The sequence below is a fragment of the Artibeus jamaicensis genome, unplaced genomic scaffold (genome assembly GCF_021234435.1).
Source record: "Artibeus jamaicensis isolate MK-2021 breed Jamaican fruit bat unplaced genomic scaffold, CSHL_Jam_final contig_484, whole genome shotgun sequence".
Classification (NCBI taxonomy): domain Eukaryota; kingdom Metazoa; phylum Chordata; class Mammalia; order Chiroptera; family Phyllostomidae; genus Artibeus; species Artibeus jamaicensis.
The window spans coordinates 3047714-3072953 of record NW_026521859.1 but is presented as its reverse complement, the minus strand read 5'-3'; the positions used below and the strand labels follow the sequence as shown (position 1 = coordinate 3072953).

The following is a 25240-nucleotide window of genomic DNA, read 5'->3' as shown; positions in this document are numbered from 1 at the left end:
TGGGCGAGCGTGGAGAGGGCAGCCCAGGACTTGGATTCCCGAGTAGGACTGCCGGATAAGATAAAATACAGGACACGTGCAACATTTGGGACATACTAATACTAACAAAGTACTCGTTGCTTACCTAAAATGCGAATTTAACTGGATGCCTTCCTCCACACCCCCACCCCCGTCCCCATCCCGTCCCCACCCCCCCTAAAATTAACAACACTAGTCCTGAGTGCCTTTTGTGTCTGGTTGGTTGGAGTTGGAGGCCGGGCCCTGAAGCTGCCCTTAAACTCAATATTGGATGGAGTCTATAGGGTAGACAGCAGGTAGGAGATAAAAGGAGGCAGGAAACCCCCACACCTGGGGAAAATGGCTTTCTGCCTAGAGAGCCAAGACTTGGAAAGATGAACAATAACACAAACCTGTGTCAGAAACTTCAACAGGCACACGGATCACAGGGCAATCTTATTAAAATGCTGATTCTGACCCAGTGGTTCCGGGGCAGGGCCTGAAACTCTGCATTTCTAACACCATCCCAGGTGCTACTGGCTGGGGGCCACACTGATAGAGACCAGGGCTGTCCCTCCCCATGAGTAGATGTGTCTCTGGGGGTGTCATGCGATTCAACTCTAGCATCTTTTCCAGCCTTGCAATTCTTCTGTCTTGTTTCACACTTGACAGGATGCTTTATCACTACATGAAGCTATTCTCTATGATGCCTTCTGGGAGTAACACATGCAACCAAATTGTAGTTTTAAATTTGACCACCAAGTCCTGAAAGGAAAAACAATTGAATTGACTAAATGACTGGATTCTTTTGCACTTGTAGAGGGACGAGGGTGGGGGGACGTTTAGACTACTGGGAGACAGCAGCTACTTCCAGGGACATTACAGCCCTGTGAGTGAGTAACCCTGCTTAAAGCAGGACTGGAGAGCTCCACATGCCACCCGCCCCTCGGCACCAGCCTCCCCGTTATGTACAGTCTGAAAGCACCGCGGCTTCATCCCACCCCTGGACCCCGCTCTGCTATTGAGATGAATAGCAGGGCCAGGCTTAAAAATGAGTTCATGGTAAATTTTATGTTACGCATATTTTACTACCACACACACACGTGACACAGGTATATAAACCAGAGATATGTTATTTTAGAAGAAGAAAGTAGTTTCTGGGAGGATCAGAATGTTCCTGATGGCGGGCCAACACACGTTCAGCCCCGGAGAAAAATCTCTAAAAAAGCTGTGATGAACACAAAATCCCAGCCAGAAAAGTGGAGTGAGGTTGAGAGCTGGCTTGACTGGTGACACTATGAACTATGGCCGGCTGTGCCTCTGCCGGCTGCCCCTGGGGTGTTCTTGGGGAGAGGGTGCCAGCTTGGGGCCAGGCCTGGAGCTTGTTCAGGTAGCTGGGCAAGGAGGGAAAACTAGGAAGTGGTTGTTTTTTAAAACTACCTGGGGCATGGAGGGGAGGGATGATTCTATTTTTCACTATATAAGCCTAAACTATTAATTATTTACCATGAACTGGGCCACAATTTTGAATCATTAAAAATAATTTATTTTTCTTTTTCCACTTAATTTCTACAAGATCAGAGTCTTGGCTCTGATGGAAGTCAGAGGAAAAAAATCATCTCACACAGCGGGCGTCGGAGGGCAGAGTCTCCCCTGAGAAGCCCTTTCTACCCCTCTGTCTTACTCACCACGTGTTAGTTGGCCTTGGCTTTGTTAGGGCGGGAATGACAAGGGATGATTAGCTAAATGGAATCCCCAGGCTGGGATTTGACCCCGCTGGGAGCAGGACCTCAGGGCAACTGGGGTGGGGGGTGCTGACTGGATCAGCTTGTCATAACTCTGCTGACGAGTCAGTCAGCCCATCATCTCAATGAGTTGGGGCAGTGTGTGGTGTCAGAAGGTCCTGCCCTGGGGTGGCCCCGAGGGCTGGTGAGACATTCATCAGGTCATAAGTAAGGATGCACATGGACACACATTCACAATCAGCTCAAGCCTGGACGGGATGTCCAGCTGCAGTTTAGAGCTGGTGGACTCTGCACCCCAAGCCACCGGCAGGAGCCCAGTTCCAGACCAGCGACTGCCCACCAGGACCCACGTCTGTGCCTGTGACATCACCCCCTCTCAGCTCCCCCACCCCCCACCCAGGGCCCTGACGTCAGCTGAGCTTCCACAACTCGTGAAGACAATGATCATCCTTAAAGAAAATGTATTTTTAAAAACGTATGAAATAGAGAGAATCTTTGGGTCAATTTGTATAAATATTCATTGGTTTTATCTTAATCTCAGTGTTACTTGGAATGATTTCACCAAAGCAAACCCAGTCTTGGTGGCCGAGTTAGGTGGGATAGGGCTGTCTAATTGCCGGTTGCTGTTTCTGTAACCAGACTCTCAGAATGGTGTTCCCAGGACAGTCTCTGTCCGCCACACACACCCCCCCCCCACCTTAGGATTTACTAGCATCATCCATTCCCTTCCCGACCGTTTATCACTCGCCACTTTTTCCTATTCCAAGTAGGGCATCAGGGTGGGTGTTGGAAAGATCCTGTCCCCCAAAGCTCTGCTCACCCTTTCCCCAGTGGATCAGATCTGGAGACAGACAGCAAGAACAGGGCCCCAGGCAGGCCACCGCCTGACAGGTACCAGCCTCCTGTTCACTTGTGCATTGGCCTCAGATAAGCTGCAACCGTCATCCACAGTTGACAAGCTTAAAAATGCTCACCAATCCAGATGGTTTCATTCTGCGTTTAATGGGCATTTGCTGTTGATGACAGGGTGTTTTTGTTCTTTTCAGACATTTTACACCTAGAATCTACCGTGAGCTCGGGCACCGCCGTGGCTGCGATGGGACCGTGACCGTTTGCTATGAAGACCTGCTGCCGTCAGAACTGCAGAACGTGCCTGACCACTTGAACGTAGTGGCCGTCCGGGGGCGGCTTCCGCTGACTCCCAGGCTGCAGGAACTTCTTAATCGTAGGGATGTTGCTGATTCTTGTTTTAAATGCCTGGAACAAATGAAAGAGCAAAATCAGGGCTTCGAGAATGGTCACAACCTTTAAGAAAATTCAAAACTTTGTTCTGAGAGGAGGGTGCTTAGACCAGCAGCGTACGGAGCCCAGCGAGTTGAATCTGAGTTCATGCCTCAACGCATCTTTGCTGATGCTCTTGGGAAGGCGTAAGACACTTGCTGGTACGTATAGCCTGAGTTAAATGATCTTATTTTTTTTTAAAAATCACTGTCACAATTAGGTAGTGCATGTTAAAACTCAGAAAAAAATCTTTAGCCTATCAATTCCCATTCTAGGAATTTGTTATTAAGGGAACAAGTAAGGATTCTATCAAAGGAATAACTATAAGAATGTTAGCACAGTGAAAAATTAGAAATAAGATGGGTTTCCAAGAAAAAACTGTAAGCCAGCAATTCATAATGATGTTATATATAAAAGGAAAGAGGAAGGTCCTTGCACTGACAGGAGAAAATTTCTAGAATGCGTTGTTTAGGGGAAAACAATGCTCAGGGCACTGCTTAAGAAAAACAGGGGATAAATATGCACTCATTCTTGCTCTGTCTGCACAAATAGGAACAGCGGGCGCCTGCACAGGAAAGCAGTAAAAGGACCCCGGGAGTGGAAGGGTGGGAGGGCAGTGGTGGGAGTGAGGCTTCTGCATTTATGCCTTTTTTACATGGTTCTGGTTTCTCAGAAAGCTGTGACTGTACTGCCTAATGAAAACAAAATAAAACTATATTGCAGAAGAATATTTGTTGGCATGTAAATATATTTCTGATCATTGAAACAATGTTAAAAGCAGGCTGCGGGAATGTGTTAGTGTGATCCTGTTTGGGGAGCAAAAGGTAAAATAATAGGATATAATCATATTTAGATGATTAGGTTTTGTCCTTTTGGTTTATACAAATATATAGTGTAGCCACATAAACTTGCATTTCTTTTATAATGAGAAAAAAGGCTATTTTTATAAAACCGGTGGTCATGTGTTAGATAAAATGTTTCTAAGGAATTGGGACAGAGGCAGGCAGGATTCAGTGAGAGGTCAGAGCCACCCACGCAGACGCTCCTGGCAACCCAGGGACGTCAGGGGGCCCTGGCGTCAGGGGGACCGTGGGGAGCAGAGGTGTTTGGTAGGTGGGAAGGAAACACAAAGACAGACTCGTTATCCTTACTTCCTCGGGGGAAAAAACGTTCCAAGTAGTAAACAAACAAACAAACAATGGAAAGCACCACAAAAATGAAAAATGCACTAAATGTTTATGCTAGAAATCAAAACAGTCTATTCTTTCTCCCTTTGTAGGATTTTCTTTTCTAACCATCTTATATTGTGAGCAGGAGAAAATTACCAAAATGAATAAAATAATGATTTTTAAAACAAACAGTCTTCTTAAGTTTCTTTTGAGATTGACCTGTGAGGCACATTTTATTTCAATCTGTGTTTTTATTCATTTCCCACCCCCCTGGGCTTTGTGTGAATGAAACACACGACCTTTAGCAGAGGGAAGTCGGAGAGAACAGAAGCGTTGAGTTCTTCCACCATTAAAATAGCTTCTAACAGTTGTATGTCTGCCCAGCTGAATTTGTTGCCAACGAGGAAATCCTCTCCATGGTCTTCGAAAATCTGTGGAATGAAAAATTACAAAGAATATCAAATAAAAATAAAGACTACTGTGCCTGGCTAAACACAATGCACGTACAGATCAAATTTGCTAAAGAATCTTTTTCTTGGTAATCCTCCAGAATGCTGGCCCGGACAGGGTAAAACCAGCACTCCCACGCATTGCTGTGAGTCAGCACCATCTTTGGGGAAATTTGTCGGTGGTTATCAAGACGTCCTGGGTGGCGAAGTGCCAGAACAAGGTACCCTGTTATGAGACTGGAGCTGGTTAAGTGACAGTGTACCCACCCGTGTAGGGAGACATAAGTACAGATAAGCCACCAATGGGATACAAGAAGCCCAAACCTGGTGAAGTAGCATTTATCCTACTTTCCCACAAAAAAAAACATACCCCAGAGTAACCAAATATATTATGAGGGGAGGAGTCATTTATGACAGGGTTCCAGCTGACAAATGAGGAGTAGCTGACAGGACTGGGATGTCAACATTTGCATCTACTAATAAATCAGCGGCTCTGGGCATCGATCATCAGTCACACTTAGTCACAAGAAGAGTGACAACCAGATATGTGCTTCCTAATGACCTGCACAACACCACCAGTGAAGTGGTCTGACCAAAGGACATTGAATCTGAACCTATCAAGCTTCTAATTCTAACTTCCGATTGACAGAAAATCTAGGGAATAAAAGAGCAGGTTGTGACTGGTAAAATCCAGTCTGTGAGAAACTCAGCAAGATGAATGGGAGAGGAAAGAGGAGAGAAATCGAGAGGGGAAAAAGGAGCTTGCAATTAATAGGGGCTTAAAATACTATGAATTGACTAATTACAAGGAATGAATGTGAGTTGGGTCCTGATTTGAGCAAACGAATTATTTTAAATATTTTAAAATAATTTAGACATTTTAAAATGCTGGATTAGGCACACAGATTTAAAAACCTGTAGTATGATAAAGCTGTAACTGAAATAATCAGACTAGGTGTTTTTATTTTTAATGGGAAATGTTTGAATATCACTGTACCTTATCCTCAGATAAACAGGAACTTGCTTGTCTAGAACTCTGAGGTTCTGGTAGAACTCTTCATTATCCTTCAGTCAAAATTAAATGATCCTTTTTCAGTCTAAGATGGAACTATTTTGAATTATGCCGCAGAATAATTTTGTGCTGCAAACCAGTATTTATGGAACCCTGTGCTAGCAAGTCTTTACCACATGGCACATGGCCCTCTCGGTCGGGAACCTAACCAGACAAGTTCTGTGACTTGAAGAGGCTTTGTCTCTTGATTGAGGCATGATTAGCTAACAGTATTAAGCCTCAAAAATTTCTGACACAGTGAAGTTGGGGTGATGAGATCTTGAGCTGATCGTTTTTGTTTCAATCAAAACAGAAATGCCTTTCAGTGCACTGGGTTTATTCTAATTCGGTTTTGTTGTACGTTCCGTAATTATGTCGTTTATTTTAGAATCCTTATTAAAGCTTTAGTTCAAATGCAGAAAAGCTCTAATATGATCTCTGTCTTTTCAGATACTCTTTTAAATATTCTTGTCAACAACTTGACCAGGACTTGAAACAAGGACTTGAAAGTGGTAAGTCCTAAATCCCTGCAGCCTGGGAAGAGAAGTAGGAACTGCTGTGTCTGGACCATACCTGCCAGTGTCTCCCTTCCCTTCCCCACTTCCTCTCTGGGTCCAGAGAAGAACTGGAGGGTTCTCACAAAGTCAGCTCCATGCCCCCCCCCGCCGCCTGTCCTCTACGCCTCCAAGATCTGAGCATGCAGCTGTTGTCAACTGGCATCCTGGGTCGCAGGAGCATCAGGGCACCCACCACACTGCTGGTCCCCTCTGGGTGAGGCCTCGCAGCTGTCCAGACTGGATCTCTGTTGCCTACCTTTTCAAACACCGGGAAGTAACGGGTTTTAGCTTTGGTCACGATGGAAGCAACGTTCTCCTCTTTTTCCTCCGGGGGTTTGAAGGCAGCCTGTGCAATCATCATCATGAGGTCCAGAGTGCCGTCGGCATACATATTGATCCTGACAAAACATGGCGGGACTCATTCCCAGAAGCAGCCCCGAGTGCGTGCGGGTTTCCTAATCGGCAACTTCTATGGTGTAATTAGAAATTGGGGCAAATGACTTTCAATTTCCCCTCTCTTGTTTTCCACGTTCAGGAATGATTTCTGAAACCAGAGCCAGCCAAGTGACCATGGTAGAGTAGGGTCTCTGGAAATGTTTAGTGAATAAAGGGATATGTGGAAGAATTGATGAGTCCCTCTGAGTGGAAATCTTTTATAAACAAATAATTAGATTATTAGGGGTGTAAAGAGTGAACTGAATGAAGTTTACCAAAAGTGCAAAACAATTCGTACCAGGACCTTTTCACTTGGAAGATACATACGCAACTTAGCACATCTTCCGTTGACCTGCCAACTGAGAAAGGAGTTTACTTTCCTAGTCAGGTCAGACAAAAAGCTCCTTTCATTCTTTTTACAATTTTCCTGTCATTGACGAACACTTTTTTTAAAGGTTATTTAAAAACGAATAATAGTGGATACATTACCCTTTCTTTTGGTCTATCGGTCCAGTCACACTGTGCTCGCGGTCTCTGAAAACAGTCTGCACAGGCACTGGGGGGTCCTGTGTCTTCGTACCCCCGCTGGGTGCTAATTGTCCAACAAGTGGAATCGCCTTCCTATCTTTGTTTTCCTCTTTAACATGTATAGAGTATAGAAGGATAATTTACTTTCCTTGTCCTGAGTTACAAATCCATTTTCTTTCCTGTTAGATTGACATCTAGCCCGCTTAGTCTATTAAAGTTTATACCTTTAAGAATGTTAGTGATGCTATCTATAGCTTAAGACATTATCTTGGAAAAAAGCCATGGATATTTTAAAAAAAACAATAAAAAACATGCATTGAAACCATGAGAAACAGACTGCTTTTGCATGTTAGTACTTCTTTACATTGTTATAAAAGGATTCTATTCATAGTGTGTTTGAAATTGCTTCTCTTGGTGTACGTCCTTGGGATTGCAGGTTAGAAAGATGAGGTCAGTTTTAAAGGTGAAGCTCTGGGAATGTTGGGGCGAGCTGCCTCTTTTTATGAACTTTGCTCATTTGTATGTAACGCTCTCTCCTTTTTCCGAACAATTGAGCTTGGGCCTTTCTTCTACCACGTCTTCTATGTTTATGGACCATTGAGTCATAGCCATGTTTATGGTGATGAGATATAAGGGGGTCACTGAAAATGCCCCTTGATCCCAAATTCAGATAAAATTTTATAGTTGTCTTTGCTTTGTCTTGTCTATATAGCTCCTATGAAATTACACTAATCACCCAAATAGCTACATATACCCTCTGGTATTTGTAATACAATTTGGTAGTTTCTTCCATCAGTAGATGGGGGCTGTATCCTGGGCTGCCCTTGTGACTTGCTTTGACTAATAGAATGAGGTGGAATTGATAAGGTAGTAGTTTCGAGCCTAGAATTTAAGAGGCCTTGCGTGTTTTCATTGTCCTTCTTAGAGCCCTGCCTAGAAGTCATGAGGCATGTTCAGGATGCCACCACCCAACACCAGAGCCTCCTGGCTGACTACTCGTTGACTACAGACATATGAGTGAGTGCGGCCAAGATCAGTCAAGCCCGGCCCAGATATGTGACCACCCAGATGACCCATAGACTGGTGAGGAATAATAAATGCTTGTTGATTAAGTCACTGGACTTTAAGAAATGCTACACAGCATTGTTTGTGGTCATAGGTCATTGCTACAAATGGTTGATATTTTTACTAAGTCATCCATTTCCACCTTCATGTAGAATGCCAGGTCATTTGATGAGAAGATATTTTGTTGGGAGTGGGGAGAGAATATGAGAATGTTGAATGCAGACTGCTATGAGTAGTAACAGGAGAAGTCTAGCGTATTTATTCGGAGTTAAGCGTAAGTCATGCTGGTATAGCAAGCGCACATCTCCCCTTTGTTCCCCTAGCCTTCTCTCCTCAGTGCAGGCTGAAAGGCTACACCTGAACCAGGTTTCAGGTGCCACCTACAGAGGCCTGGGTAAGAACAAAGTACGGGCATGAACAGGTATCCTATGGTACCTGACTGTCTCCTTCAGGTCCTTCCCATACAAGTTGTACTTGGCAGCCAGGTAGCTGAGGATGGCTCTAGTCTGTGTCAGCATCATCCCATCAATTTCGACCAGAGGCACTTGGCCAAAGAGCAAGCATCCATCTGCGATTTGAACAAAGAAAGGTTATGATGCACTCCTTCTATGGCTGTCACTTCTAATTTTATTGGATGATTTATAGTTTTCATCTAACGTGTTGAGTTAAAGACCCCAGCTCTTTGAGAAAATGCCTTCCATCTGCTTAATAGAAAATTTAAGATTTGCTGGATGGTTTCATGCATTTTTTGTGTGTTGGGTAGTCATTATTATTTCGGACTTTCTACATTTACTATGGCTGGTTCTCAAAGAGTAGGGTGTATAAGAATCACCTGGGGGAGCTGGGTTGTTAAAAATACTCACCCCGCCTCCCAGATATTTTGATTCAGGGTGGCGTCTGGGCGTCTGAATTCTTTAAAAAGCACCTGGGGTATCACTCGGGGTCCACACAGCAACAGGGGGAAGTGGCAGTGAGAACCCAGGCAGACATGGGCCTGCATGTCAGCTTTGGCCCCTTCCGCCATGTAATTTTGAGTAAATGACTTACAGCTTCAGCTTCCTTTTCTCTAAAGTCATAATATTATACATCTAGCAGGATTTTGAAAGGATGGAATGAAGTAACATTAGTAAAATACTAAATACTGTCAAGTCGATGTTTAGTAAAATCCAATTTTCTTCTTTGTGAGTGGCTGCCTAGATAAATACTATATTTAAAAATATACTACAGATACTGTTCTTTTCATGAGGCCTTGAAGAAATGAACAGCCTTTAAATTTCACTGACACCTGTACATTACCCAGATTAGGGAATTTGACCCAGAATAGGAACCAGACTTCACTAGTGCATTGGCAAAGGCCACAGGTGATCTCTCCAATTTCACTACTTTGCTAATTGATTAGTTAGAGGCAGAAGGCGGTGGGGAGAATGGCAGTGCAGGGACCAGCAACAGCTTTCAGGGGCCAGTGTCCCTGTCTAGGTGGAGGGCTTTAGGCAAGTCTCTAACTTCCCTGAGCTTCTTTTCTGCTCTGGAATACCACCTGTCCTGCCCGTCTTAGTGAGTTCCTTTGAGTAGGAATAAGATTATGTTGGTAGCCATGCTTTGGAAATATGAATACTGTTATTAATACTTCAAAACCTCATTTTCCTAAACATTCTACATTTGTTCAATATTGAAGGAACTTCTAAAGCTGTGCTGTGCTGCTTATGAGTGATACAATTTAGAACCAGGACCCAATGATCTTCTGAAGGACTTTCTTAAAATCCTCAGATTAAGAGTGCAGAAAAGCATGTTTGAGATCATTTAATTTAATTCATTCATATATTAGACGATGATCAGGTGGAGACCAAGGGAGGCACATGTGACTTGCCCAACCTCACAGAGTCAGGGACAGCTAAGCCAGCGGAAGTGGGCCCGCTGCCTCCTGGGCCATGATCCTTCCGCTGTCCCTCTCTGCCTTCTGGTCACAGGTAACAGCACTGGCCAGGAGGGTGTCCCAAGTGCAACTGCAGCATCCCTGTCTCAGACAAGGCTGGAGGATTTCAGAGGCTCTTAGGGAGCACTGCTGCCAGAGTGGTCATGGAAGAGATTATGGAGATACAGTCATTTATTCATTCAACATGTATGTAAGTATTTAAGCCCTACCCTGCACCAGTGACTGTCCCTGTGTGTGGCAAAGTGGGCTGAAATAAAGGAGAGGAGCTTCAGGGGGAGTCCAGATAATGAAGTCCCTAGACAAGAATTAGGGAAGGGGTAAGTGGGCCTTCTCTGCTCAATAGGATCAACTGGTGTATTGCCATCTACAACCATACACATTATTTAAATTTTATGGTAAAGAGGATGCTTATGTCAACTATAATTTTTTAAAAAAATTTTAAAGAGACAGGATGCAGAGAAGTTAAAGGCCTTGACCAAAGTCATACAGTTTGTAAATGGCAGGACCTCTGACCACTGGTTGAACATTTTCCTTAAGAAAATAATTTGTCAGTTTCATGATTGTTTATCAGCAACATGTTTATCAGATACCCAGGTTTCCTTAGATAAGAAAAATAATGTAATGGCTGTTAGAAATTTGAAAGTACTAGTCTTTTCTCTCAGTGTGAGAAATTTTTCTGAAGATTGTGGGGATTAAAGACATTTTGATCCCTTTCTATTATCTTGATTCTAAAATGTGACCTGATAAAATGATTTCAGTTAATCTGTTAAAACTGCTGAGCACAAGTGGATACTAATGATGAGCACTAGGGAACATCTTAGGTCAAATTCCTCTCTCTTTTTTCTCCCTCCCCTTCAACTTCCTGGATCATTGTTTAAGAATTAGAGGATGCTTCAGTGCTGATGGGCAGTTTTGAACCGACTGGCACTGAGCAACCCATACTCATCCGTCTTACCTAATAAGGATCTGGGTCCTAACCTACTTGATAAGCTTGTATGAAAGCTAAAGAGACACTGCAGATGACAAATTTAGCTCTGTGCCAGGAACACAGTGAACAGGCAGTTGGTGTTAGTGGTCACACTGCGCGCCTTTCCTAATAGTCATCATTCTAGAGTGCTGTGTTCTATAATGAAATGAATATTTCCAGAAACAAATTTTCTATTTCTTCCCATAAGATGCATTGAACGAATCCAGGCTCACCCTTCTGCAACTTCTCATATTGCTCTCTTGTTTCCAGAAATTCTTCTTCAAACTAGATAAAGGAAGAGACATTGTTATAAATTTAAGATCAAGAAAGAAAGGAAGGAAGGGAGGGTGAGAGGGAGGAAAAAAGGACGGAAGAGAGAGAGAGAAATGCCCGGAGTATAAAATGCCCAATGGCTTCCGGGGAACACAAAGCTATCAACTGCCACACAGCTGAAAATTCTGGTGCAGTGTGTGTGCAGATCAGCTGAGACTGGCCGAGGACTGGCAGCCCTTTTTGTCCTGGCCAATTTAAGGCACATCCCACTCAAACTTTTTTCCTTTCTTCACCTTAGCTCTTCCTTCTCTCCAAACTCTAGTCTTTTTCTTCAATTTCCCCAATGATTTCTCCTCTTCAGTTTTTTCTTTTCTTTCTCCTCTCTTTTCTGTGTTATTCTCCCTCCATATCAGATCAAATCAAATTTCTCTTTGATGCTCATATGTTCAGTGAAAGGGGTCCAAAGATCATTACTCAGGTGGGGTTATCATCACTTATCGATGGAATTTCTAAGCCTCTGTGGGAAAGAGTGACATGTTTGTCCCCCAAACACTGAGATGGGGGTAGGAGAAAGTGAGCAGTGTTAGGAGAGAAGTTCTTAAAGGGAAAAGGGAAAAACAAAGAAGGTCATGAGTCTAGAGGAGATGGCGTTAAACTAGGGAAGAAGAAGCTTACCCCTGCATGAAATCAGACCATTGCGTTTGTGAAAATCTGTGGAAAAGTCAGCAGAGAGAAATTCAGAGCTAAGGAAAGATCACCCTGGGGTGACCCTTCAGAAGAGGATTCAGGGGGAGACCAAACTGCAGCTGCGCCTAGGACTCCAGTTGGCAGCCATTGGGTCGATGTTACTGAGATGCTTAGGCAGAGCTGGAATGATCCCAGAAAGTCAGCTGGTCCCAGTGCAAGAAATGATTCATCTTTGTCTTATGACCCACCAAGATCTTTCCAGCCCTGACAAAGCTTCCGGAACACCTCCCTTGGCTTCCACCCTCCCACCCCTGCTTAAACAGAGGACTATGAGCCTTTCTTCACTTCTTACACAGGAAGACAGTGGGAAAGAGAAAGAGTCAGTATGGCTTGGAGGCACCATCCTGAATTTTGAAGAAGGAAGAGGCTCACTTCAGTCTCACCCCAAGTACCCTCCTTCCTTTTTCCCAATCGAGAACCAACCTCCACTCCAGCGGCAGCCAGCAGCCAGCGGATCGACTCCATCCTGCCCCGGCCTCGGAAGTACCAGAGCTTGGGCTTGGCTGCCATGACGCTTGGCTCAGGGGTTCCTGAAGAGCCAAGTCAGGAAAACGAAATCAGAGAAGAAACTAATACACACCATACGGAGTGTCTCTGTTCATGACAATTCCAAAACAGGCAAAGCAAAACTATCCTTTAGGGGTGCACACGTAGTAGGTAAAACTATGAAGAAAAGCTAGAAAAAAGCAGGATGGAGGTTGTGTTCGGGGGAGCATGGGGCATCCTGGGAGGTTAATAATATTCTATTTCTTAAAACTGAAATAGTAATTAGCCTGTATAACCAATCTGTAGGCTGCACGTACCGGTTTTTGCACTCTCCTATACATATGTGAGCTCTATCTCACAATTTAAGGAAAAGAAAAAACAAACTATACATATCAAGGTAGTCTTTAGATTTGAGAGACTGTCTCTGGTATTTTGAGAAAGAAACAAGGAGTTAATATGATGGTTTCATGAATAATGTTACAAAAGATCATCTTCTCTAACAGTGGCAAGGAGCTGGGCTTGTTCATGGGAACTGGGACCTCCCTCTCTCGCTTCTGCCTCGGACTTTCCTGAGTGCTGGGACGAGCAGGCACAGCCCTGGGCAGGACCAGCACTCCAGGCCTTCCCTGGCCCACACCGAGGGGGCAGGGGCGGGGAGCCGAGGACCAGCTCACTAAACCTTGTCTGCCTTCATGTTCTCACCTATAACTGAAGAGAATTACACCAGGTCACCTGCCACCTTTTAAAGGACAGTGTTGAACAATAAAACTTTGTAAAGTAAAAACTCTGGGAAGAGGTTTAAAAAAAAAGGAGAGTATAGTGGTGATGCAAGTGTACCTGACAGCACTTTTCTACCTCATTGTCACAGAGCCACAGTGGCTTTTGTGTTAATGACCCCTTTTCCTGTCACCATGATTGAGGGGATCGAGTAAGGTAAAATAAAGGTAAAGTGCTCTGAATAGATTAAAGTGCTGCCTGAAGCTACAGGATTGTTGGGTCTCCTGTTCCTGCCTTTTCCCCTCGGCCATACGGGCTGATGCAGGCTTTAAGGGAATGGCAGAAACGTCTCCTGAAGGCACAGTGCTCGGGGCACTGCAGCTGCGAGGCTGCTCTGGAAGCCTCAGGGTGAGCCCAGGAATGAGGAGGCTGCCTCAGCTCCCCCAGGCAGCACTTACTGTGGTCCTCACTATTGTTCAACCTTAGCCCCCCTCTCTAAGTCTGGGTCTCCTCATCCTTAAAATGGGGTGGTAGTTGCACCACCCACCTCCGGGCTATTGTGAGGACCAAGGATTGAATAAAAGTGATAGATAAAATACATACCACAATATCTGACCCATATCAAATAAAGTTCTTGCTTCTTTAAGCAAATTATCAGTGGGTTTAGCATTTCTTAGAGTTTCTTACGCTAAGATAGGCTTGTCTATTAGTTTTATGTGAGATTTATAAGTATTTGTTGTGTGTGCAATTGATATTTGTAAAAGAGAGCTAAATCTTCCATGAACCTGACTCCATATTGTACCAGATATTTAAAAGGTGGTATCTGGTGTGGTTTTTGCCTTCATTGTGGGATTATGAGCATAATGAGTGTTTTCGTGGTTCCCTGTTACCTGGAAGTGTATTTTGGAATTTTACCTAATGGCCCTGTGCCCACAGCCTCCTCACTCCCCTTCCACCTGCCCCTTGCACACTCTCAGGGCACCTGGGGGATGGACAGAGGTAACTCTGGAACTCAGAGCTGGATTACAAGGGCCAGGATCATCCGCTCACCGCTAAGCCGTAAACAGTGCCGAGGGAGCCCTAACAGCCCAGGGTGAGAATGGAAACCTCACCTCAGCTAACTAAGCAGGACTGAACCTAGCAACCCTCCTTTTCTGGTCCAAATGAAGGAAACTTTTTTCTCTAGTTGTGAATAACCAGCCACTACCTCTTAGAAAAATCCCACAAATGTTGGTGTGTCCCGTAAATAGCTGGCTCTGGCCAACCAGCCACCATTTGTCCTCTCTCGGCCTTGGTGGGCCCCATGGATTCCACACTGGCATGATAGAGAACTGAGCTGGGGCTGGCTGACAGGCTCAGCGGGACTCCAGTCCCCACGCCCGACCCCTCCCAGGACGGGCTGTTTCTGGCTAAAAGGACTGAGCGCAGAGAAGGGACCGGTTGGTTACCTGTCATGATCTCACACCCCAAGAATCAGCTGAAAATTCTTCACTGCAAAATTCTTTTTTTTTATTTTTTAATATATTTTATTGATTATGCCATTACAGTTCTATTTCCCCCTTCATTCCCCTCCACCCTGCACACCCCTCCCCCACCATTCCCCCCTTTAGTTTATGACCATGTGTCTCAAGTTCTTTAGATTCTATATTTCCCATACTATTCTTGCCCTCCCCTCATTTTCTACCTACCATCTATGCTACTTATTTTCTGTACCTTCTCCCTCCTTCTCCCACTCCCCTGTTGCTAACCTTCCATGTGATCTTCATTTCTATGGTTCTGCTCCTGATCTAGCTGTCTTCTTAGTTTGTTTTTGTTTTAGGTGTGGTTCTTAGTAACTGTGAGTTTGCTGTCCTCTCACTGTTCATCTTTTTTATCTTCTTTTTCTTAGATAAGTCCCTTTAACATTTCATATAATAAGGGCTTGGTGATGATGAACTCCTTGAATTTGATCTTATCTGAGAAGCATTTTATCTGTCCTTTCATTCTAAACGAAAGCTTTGCTGGATAGAGCAATCTTGGATGCAGGTCTTTGGATTTCATGAGTTGAAATACTTCTTTCCAGCCCCTTCTTGCCAGTAAGGTCCCTTTTGAGAAATCAGCTGACAGTCTGATGGGAACTCCTTTGTAGGTGACTGTCCCCTTAGCTCTTGCTGCTTCTAGAATTCCCTTCTCCATTTTAATCTTGGCTAATGTAATGATGATGTGCCTTGGTGTGTTCCTTCTTGGGTACAACTTCTCTGGGACTCTCTGAGCTTCCTGGATTTCCTGGAAGTCTATTGCCTTTGCCAGATCGAGGAAGTTCTCCTTTATTATTTGTTCAAATAAGTGTTCCACTGGTGGCTGTTTCTCTTCCCCTTCTGGTACCCCTATAATTTGGATGTTGGAACGTTTAAAGATGTCCTGGAGGTTCCTAAGTCTCTCCTCGTTTTTTTGAATTCTTGTTTCTTCATCCTTTTCTGTTTGGTCATTTTTTCCTCTTTCTGGTCCGCTCCTTTGATTTGAGTCCCAGTTTCCTTTCCATTACTATTGGTTTCCTGTGCATTTCCATTCATGTCAATTAGTTTAGCCTTCACGTGTTCCTCTAATTTGTGACTATAATCAACCAGTTTTGTGAGCATCCTGATCACCAGTGTTTTGAACTGTGCATCTGAAAGTTTGGCTATTTCTTCATTGCTTAGATTTATTGGCTCTGGGGCTCTGAGTTGTCCTTGAGCCATGTTTTGATCTGTTCGTGCCTGTTATCTACGAGGAGGTGTTCACCAGGGCGGGGCCACCCAGGTCACTGGTTTGTGCCGCTATATGTGGGGGCAGGTCAGAGAGGGACAATGGCAGTCCCCTCTGCCACTTTCCGCCACTGGGGCCTGCAAGGTCTGTCTCACGGCTTCACTCCTTCACCAGTTTATCTGCACTTGACTGTGTGACTTTGGTCAGCCCTCAGTGAGTCCACCCACTTCTCCACAGCTGGGATCCACCTACGGCTGCTGGTGCACCTGGGTTGTATGCCTGGGTTGCGTGCCCGGGTCTATCCTGTGGATCCTTCCTGCCCAACCCCGCTCCTCTGCTGGCTCTGCCCCTCTTACCGGTTTGGCTGAAGGGCTCATTGTTGTCAGACTTCTGTGTAGTTCAATTTTCTGTGGTTTGGCTGCATTTTTGTTGCTAAAACTTTGTTGTTTTTAAACTTGGTTGTGTGAGAAGGTGCAGTGCTTCCACCTACGCCTCCATCTTGGCGGAAGTCTACTTCTTCACTGCAAAATTCTAACAAGGAGGCAGTGTCCCAGAAGGCAGGGGTGATGGCGTAGCTCTTCCACCTCTTGTGGAGCCAACCCACACACGTGGCAGCTGTTACCTCAATGAGCACTTTGAGATACCTACCAGTTTCTTACATTTCTGTCTTTGATCTTTCATTCTCTCAACATCAACCATTTGTTGAACTTCTGCTATGGATATAGTACTAGGTTAGGCACTCTGGGCACACAAAAATAAATAACATGTAGTTCCTACCATCAAAACCCTTATAAACCTATTTACATCCAGTGGTGGAAGTGTCCAGACTAACCAGAGGTAAGTCAGAATCAACCAAGTGTTCAGTTGAAACACAAAATGCTACAGAGGAACTGAACACAGCATTACAGAATGGGTATATAGGTGGTGTTCTTATGGGAAATAATACAATAATTAAATACGTAATAATACAAGGATAAACACTTGTTCCACATACTCACAACTGTAAACCTACTTTTGCCCATGGCCTGTACATAAATGTTTCTCTGAACCCTACTCCCTACTCCCCCATGGCGTTATAGGTAAGGACCAAAACCAAGTCCTTTAATCCCTTATACTTGACCTCTAAGGAATTTCAACAGACTAGGATAAACTACAGTTTTGCAATATGGAAGATTAAGTTTGTATATGCTTCATGTAGAAAACCTAATTATTCTCATTGTTAAAAAAAATACAGTGTCAAAGCTTAGAAGCACAGGTGAAATGGAATGCTCATTCCATCCGTGGGAAGTGAGGAGGCAGGAAACAAAGGAGCCGTGCTTTTTGGAACTCATCCAAAATGCAAACACTCTGAGAAAAAGCCGCTGAAAGAACCTGGAACCCGAGACTTTGAGCTGAATGTAAAGTCACTCCCATCTCTTCAAAGCTCATTCTTGTGCTGCTGATGTTGACCCACATGTGTGTCCTGAACTCAGACCTGCCTGGTGCTTCGACATTGGATCCAACGACACAGGGAACTGAGACTCACCTGCCAGGATTCACAAACTTCACTTGTGCAGTTTCACCTGAGATAAGCAGTGGGGTGTGTTTCCCCACCCAGAACCCCAGGTACCCACACCTAAGGCAGGTGAGCAGAAAGCAGCGATGATGGCATAACAACCTTTGCATAGTCAGAGTGTGCTCCTTAGGTAACAAACATGCCCCAAATCTTTTAGAAAAGGGGATGTTTATCTGAGTTAGTCCCTGGGACTCACCGGTAAAAAACATACTTCAACTCTCTCACTTGAGCAAGATATTAACCTCTCTGAGCCTCAGTTTCATTGCCACCACAAAGCTCAAAGTTCCTAATTCATTTGGTTAGTTATGAGATACAAATAAGATGTATGCAAATTGCTGAACATGGTATAGACGCATGCACACACACACCTGCATGCATGTACACATAAGCGCACACACATCTATATCTCCAGGTTGCAGCAGCATTCACATGTGCTTCCGAAAGGAGGGGAAGGCATTCTCCAAAAATGTGTCGGGCCAGTGGCATCGCTTCCCACCCAGGAGTGTGTTAGAAACGCAGTCTCAGTCCCTGGACCCAACCTACTGAATCAGAATCTGCATTTTGCACAACACCCCCAGGTGACGCATCCCCAGGTGATGCACTTATATATATATATAAGTAAAGTTTGAGAAGTTGAGTCTAGAATAAAAACCCAACTAAACTGCCGCTGGAACTCAGTGTGGGGCTGGCTAAGTTATTCTCCCTGGGGACTGCTGGCGGGCACAAATCACAGGACACGGTGTTTAGAAGGTAGGTTGAGCAGGCAGGGTGAGCACGTGGTGGCGTGCCAAAGTGGTGGGTGGCTAGGAATAAAGGAGGGGAAGGGCAGAGAGATTGGGGGGAATTTCAGTGAATTCCTCACGTGTGATCATTTTTCTGGTCCCCCTTTAAGTGAGGCCTCCTTCGATTCCCAGGTTTAACAAAGTAATGGATATGCACAGTGCGTTGCCGCCCTAGGGCAGGTCAGCTTCCTCATCGGCAAACTGAAGCTTTGTTTCAGAAGTAGACAATGCCTTTGTTTCTTCCGGCTTTAACAGTCTTTCTGATCTTGTTTCTCTTCCCTGGTCTTCATTCTTTGCCTTCAGCCCCTATCTGCTGTGTACACAGGTTGGGAAAGCAGCCAGTCTTCTTGGGGTGAAATTTTACTGATGATATTAACAGTCATTCTGGATAATTTAGGCAAAACAACACACATTTTTCACATTTATTTGAACAGTTAGTCAAAAAGCAGGCCTTTATTGCCTTGATCATGAAAAATTTAAGGGGTTGATTTGAAGGGGCTGCCAGTTTTCGCAGATGTTTTAGGCCAGAATACAAGATGTCAATTCTAAATCTATTACCAATAGAAATGACTTTAACATTGACTTTGGCTTCTCCAATGGATCAGAATGGTCTATATGCATTACAAACAGCAGGTCAAAATTTGTCACTAAGACAAAACATTCTCCCAGATAACCCTGCATTCCCCCCAGAATTTTAATTTGCTAGTTTGTGAAGAGGTAGCATTATTTTAGCTTTAAGTATATAATGCTTCAGAGCACAACCAAGACTTTCAGTGCAGCTTTAAAGTTTGTCTGTTTTTACTCAATTATGAATTATTTCTCTGTTTTGCTAATATGCGACATAACATCAAACATTTCATTACTTAGATTCAAAATATTAATTATTTGGTTTTTATCAAAGTGAAAGTCTCCATGACAGTAGTTCCTTTGAAAATGAGTGCCAGTACTTATATGGAATTTTAAATATACAAACATAGCCGAACAATATTCCTGGGTGGGGTGGGGTGGGGTGGGGTTACCAATGGAATAGAGTATCTGAAGGGGGGGTGCTCTATCGCAAGCTCACACGAGAAGTATTTCCTCCAAAAAGCTTTATATTTCAGTTTCAGAACCTAAGTTTCCTTTCCATGAAGGTCTAATGGATTGACTCATGTTCCCCAAACTCACAGAGGTTGACATAGACCCCCAAGGTTTATAAACTTACTGAAATGAAAGATATAGCCAAAAAAGAGACTTTCACCTCCCTAGGTCATCAAGGCTCTTTGGAGAAGAAGCAAAGAGTGCTGCCACATGGCCCCTTGCTGTTTAAAGACTGGGGCAAGTCCTAGGGAAATGCTGTGTCTCCTGAGACACAGGAGACTAGAGACTCCTGCCTTTCCCCTTGGCCGTTCCCCGGGGGGTGCAGGGCCCGAGGCAGATCACCTGGATTAGACTTTCCAGGCTCAGTGCAGCAGTTGCCTAGATGAGGAGCCTTGGTTTACCCGTTAGCACCTGGCCAGGTGGCGCCTGTGTTTTCAGCTATGTAGGAAATATGAGATTTGCCTAAGAAGGCAAAATGTAATGGCTCAAAAATTCATAAATGTTTAAGTTCTGCAAAGCCTGTTATGTCACCAACCAACCAAAATACCACTCACTCGCAAGCACTTATTTCTAAAGTTACATTTGATGTGTGATGTCGGTGTGGAGGATGTTAATGTCTGACGTTATGTATAGCATGCATAAGCAGGGAAAGTCTTGAAAAGGCTGGTCTAGATACACAATTGCCATCTCATTATCACTTATGAATCTACTCTGCAGAAAAAAAATATCTGTTCCTTTTATCAATACAGGCAAGTTTAGAAATATAGGCATTAAATTAACCACAGAGTTACAAAAATTGACAATAAGCTGCAAATTTGGCTCCAAAATGCAACTATCCAACCAAGCCCAAGAAGAGTGTATGAAAATTTTACCACTAACCTTATCTCTTCCCAGCTCTTGTCTCCGGTGCAGTGGGGGCATGAAGTGAGGGCTTATAACCCTTATCGTTCCAGTTGAAAGCTCTGCCTGCTCAAGGGATTAGCCAGTGAGTATTCAAGTTTGTACACACCCCTGGGGCTTCACTTTACATCCATTGTTGTATTTGATAGCACATCAGGTTACCCCGAGAAGGAGAAAATAGGACTCCACTGCCTCATGGAACACATATTTACTGAGAACCACGCTGCGCCAGGCACTGTTTTAGGCCCTGGCTCGAGAATGGTGGGCAGGACAGACCCAATTCCTGCACCTGCGGTGCTTACAGTCTAGTTGGGGAAGACAGACGGTATACATAGATAAACAAATACAATGTGTCCAAATAATAACAGCAACAATATAGCAGATGATTACAGTTTATGGATAAGTGAAATCTATGACAGCGATGTTATAAGGGACAGAGGGGAGGAACTGGGAATACTCTGTTATACAAGTATGTACCTACACTACCTATGAAGCAGTATAGTGTATTTGAAAGTGGTCTTTTTTTTTTTAATCCTCACCTGTGGATGCTTCTAGATTTTACAAAAGGAAGGAGAGAGAGAGATTGAGAGAGAGAAACCCGGGCGTGAGGGAGAAACATCACTCAGTCGCCTCCTGCCCGTGCCCCGACCGAGGCTGGAGCTGCTGCAGATGGAGAGGGGTCCAGGCGCTTGGTGGCTACAAACGATTGAACGGGCCACACAAAGGTAAGCAAAGCAAGCAAGGAAAAGTTTCCGGTATCGTCACTGATAACTATTCTGGGAAACAGGAGAAAGCCTGAATGGGAACCACCCACCAGAACCAATACCAACCATCAAACTGTCCAGGGAAACAAGTGGCAAACCTGAGGGTCAGGATCCACTTAGAGCGAGACCAGCTCCTGAAACGGCCCACACCTTCCAGCTACTGAAATGGCCAGACAAAAAGACAGGGAAAACCCAATCCAGTGGGTGAGGAATGTCATGATCTGCTGTATTTACAGTTTTAACACAGTAAACCAAGGTGAATAACCACTTGACAAAAAAACAAACAAACAAACAAAAAAAACACTATGTTAGGGATCATCTCAAAAGTTCCAAGTTAATTCTTTCTTTTCTTCTTGTAGTTAATCCCTTCCCTTCTCCCAGCCCTTTGGCCAAATCATCAGGAGATAAAAGAAAAAAGGAATAGGGACTCTAATCATACAGAAAGTGTCAAGAATTGCCTATTGCCAATTAAGGATTCTGTGCAGAAATGCAGTCATAATGAAAGTTACACTAAAATATTTAATTCCAAAGTAAACACATATTTTACAAGTTCCAAAGTCAAAATCACCCCCATTCCCAAAATCCTCATTTCTTCCAGGAACCAAAGGGAGGGGAGCTTCAGCCTTGGTTCTCTTGGCTTCGTCATCCCAAAATATGGGAGTGGGCCATTTCTGGCCAGGGAGTGAGTCTCTTCTACTGAACAGTTGGTTACAGGCTTTATACAGTCTTTATTTAACCTTCTACCCAGACAATTTCCCACAATCCTCCTTGATTGCCCACTCAAGGGAGGAAACCACAACACCTACTATCAGGTGTCACAAAGCGATTCCCGAAAATCAGGGTGCTGACTGGTGACAGCTGCAGTGTCAGGGTTTCCCATTCTATCTCCGGTCTCAGAGCCCACGATCCAGGTAAGTGCCCGGACCGGGGATCGAACCAGCAAACCTTTGGAGTTTGGGATGATGCTCCAGCCAGGTGCTCCAACCGAGCCACCTGGCCAGCAGCAAGTGGTCTCAGTGTAGCTGTAAATATATATTGCAAAATCTAGGGCAACAAATAAAACTTTATTTTAAAAAATGAGCTACGATTGACATGCTAAGAGAAATGGAATCATATAAAATATTCAATTAAAACAAAAGAATACAGAAAAAGAGGGAGACAAAAGAAAACAAAGAACACGGGAAGCAAACAGAAAACATTTACAAACAGGGTAGATATTAATTCGGCTACATCAACTATGATTTTAACTGTGGTCATAAATACACCAATTAAAAGACAGACTATGAGTGGACTAAAACAAGACCCAACTATGTTTTCTAAAAGGAACCCCCTTTAAATACAAAGACAGAGTTTCATTAAACAGATAAAATTGCCAGAGGGTGTCAAGTGCTCTGAAGAAAACAAAATGGGATGATGAGAAAGGTGGGCAGGTGCGGGGGAAGTGCCACCGGTCCCCTGGTCAGAGGGACTCCCCTAGGGGGGACGTTTGTTAGAGCGGACAGAAGAGGAAGGAAATCGCCATGCTGTCTTCTGGGCAGACAGTTTGCATAGGGGAATAAAAGGCACATGGGATGAAGAGGGAACACCAGCAGATGCAAGAGCCCAGGCTGACTGTTGCTGGTTGCAGGCCCCATCCAGGGGAACTCACTTTCTGCCCTGTTGGGTCCGCAGGATGTGGGCCTTTCCAGACCACCCTGGCCAAGCAGCAGGAGTCAGGGGTTCCCTGCGGCAGCCAGTCTGCCAAAGCCTCTCTCTGGGTCAGGGCTCATTAAGTGCTGCACCTCCTCCTCCATCAGACACCAGGGCCACACGCCATCCAGCTTTTCCCCTTTTGTCCCTGACACTGGGGCGTCTGTACCTGCTGCATTTATATGTGGCTCTGCCCTTTACCCCCATTAGTTCACCTGCCACAGATACGGATTCTAGTCGTTGTTCCTCATGTCACCCCTCTGCTTGTGCTCCCTGTCTCACGTGTTTGGGTCCAGCCCCGATGTTTTTGAGGATAAATGGCCCAGAGCCTGACCTCTTACTCTATCTAGCACCAGAGTCTGGTGTCTCATGAACATGGAATAGAGGGGAAAGGTTTGAGACTAGCAGGCAGGAGTCTGGGTTGAACTGGGGTAATGACACCTAAGGCGGGACGGGAACTTGTTTCCGATGAGGGAACTGAACTGCACGATTTGAGGTCATGTAACCATGAGCAGGAAAGACATGGGAATCTGTCTTTGTTGGTTGGAAAAAGCTTGGCCTCTTGAGTTTATTTTCTCGAGTCCTCTAATTCAAACTTCCTCCCGGGTGGTTTCCTCAAAGAGCTGGCATGGAGTGCCCCCTTGTGTCCAAGAGAATTAAAACCCAAAGAGCAATGTTTACAAAATGGCCTAAAGGTCTGTATAGCAGCAGCCTCTAAATTAATACTGTCAGACAGTGGCACTGTAAATTAGCCCAAATTCGCTGCCGTCCCCCAGACTCAATAATACAGACCCTTGGGTGTTATCAAGTCCAGGGCTGGTTCCCATGTGTAGGTTAACCTTCACATGAGTAAAAAACGTTTCTCATCCCTAAAGAGATTAGAAAGAGCAGGCCAGAAGACCACCCTCACTCTGACACCAACTGCAAGTTCAAGGGGGCGCCCAAAAAATGCCCTCGGGTTTGACAATCCTAGAAGAACTCACAAGACTCGCTGAAAGCTGTTACACTCACAGCCCTGGTTTATTACCGACAAAGGATACAGACGGGAATCAGCGGGGGGAAGAGAGGCACGGGGCGGGGTCTGGGGGGCGCTCCACACACGCAGCTTCCAGATGTCCTCTCTGGGGGGTCTCTGGTGGATGGCATTAACTCCCCCTGGCAACCACGTGTGACAATGGATTCTTGTAAACCTGGGAAGCCCACCCAAGCTCGGAGCCCAGAGTTTTTACTGGAGGCTCCGTCATGAGGGCCTACCTGACTGCCCACGTGGCTGACCCATGTCCAGCCCCTCCAGAGTTGAGCTGACACAGCAGGGCCCAAAGCCCCCACCCTACGTATGTGCGTGGCCTTATTGTACATACGTGGCCGTATGTACGTGGTATTGTTACTATCTGGCTGGCTCAAGGTCCACAGGCAAACAAAGACACTCTTATCAGGCCTGCCATTCCAAGGGCTTAGACATCACCTCCCAGAAGCAAAGGTCAGACCTGTCTGTGGTCTGGCCTTCGGGAAGGGTGAGTCTTTTCACTACACACTCCCCCATTGGCTTCTTTTTCTTGGCTCTTACTCTCTGGATCCTGGCTGGAGCCTGGGCCTCTGCCTCAGCAGCAGCAGCAGCCTGGGCCACAGCTTCTCGCGACACCAAGCCCCTGCTCTTCCAATGGTCCTAAATGTCAGAGTGACACCGGAGTGCTCCACTGTGAAAGTGTGAAGACAGGGACCTGGATGTCTGCAGCTGATTTTTCCCTAATGAAACACTAAGGCCCATGCAGTGATTGGGACAGGCATTAACGATCACTTCGGGACTGTTTTTTTGTTTTTTTGTTTTTTTTTCAAATATGAGCAAAACCCCCTCCTGCAGTAAGGGGTGAATGTGTCTCTTCTGCAAGCCCTCACCAAAAACTTGGCCTTCCTTAGTTATTTCTATTAGATTCTTCCTTTTCCAAAATTACTTCCACTGTCTACACATCTCTCTCCCCTTCTGTGTGGTCAAGTTTTGTAGAGCAGGCACCGTGTTCTAGGTTTCTGCCTCCTGGAACCTTGCTTGGCACATAATAGGTGCTCAGTTAGTATTTGAGCCATAAATCAACACATGTGTATTGCGGTATGAATAAACCATCCTTTTAGTCTGAAATGGAAAAAATTCAGGTCTGTAAATGAACATTTGGGTGATAGAAGTAATATATACTTATTTTTTCTTATGCGTACATCAAAATTAACTGGAAGGATATACACATGGTAACTATGTTTGCCTGTGGGAAGAACCAGTAGCTGGGGGCAGGGCTGAAAAGACTACTTCCAACCGTATACAGCCTTTCATGCTTTTTTGATTTTTGAGCCATGTAA

At 44.7% G+C, this 25240-nt stretch overlaps 1 protein-coding gene across 1 annotated transcript; it reads right to left on the bottom strand.

Annotated features, from left to right (window-relative positions):
• Window positions 1–2733: 2733 nt before the first annotated feature.
• Window positions 2734–25192, bottom strand: LOC119059743 (glutathione S-transferase A4). The gene is made up of 7 exons (XM_037159556.2): window positions 20421–25192; window positions 12621–12727; window positions 11411–11462; window positions 8713–8845; window positions 6506–6647; window positions 4492–4623; window positions 2734–2999 (listed from the first exon to the last, which is right to left on the bottom strand). Exons 2-7 carry the CDS (start codon window positions 12705–12707, stop codon window positions 2877–2879), a joined length of 669 nt encoding a protein of 222 aa, XP_037015451.2. The 5' UTR covers window positions 12708–12727; window positions 20421–25192; the 3' UTR covers window positions 2734–2876.
• Window positions 25193–25240: the final 48 nt, after the last annotated feature.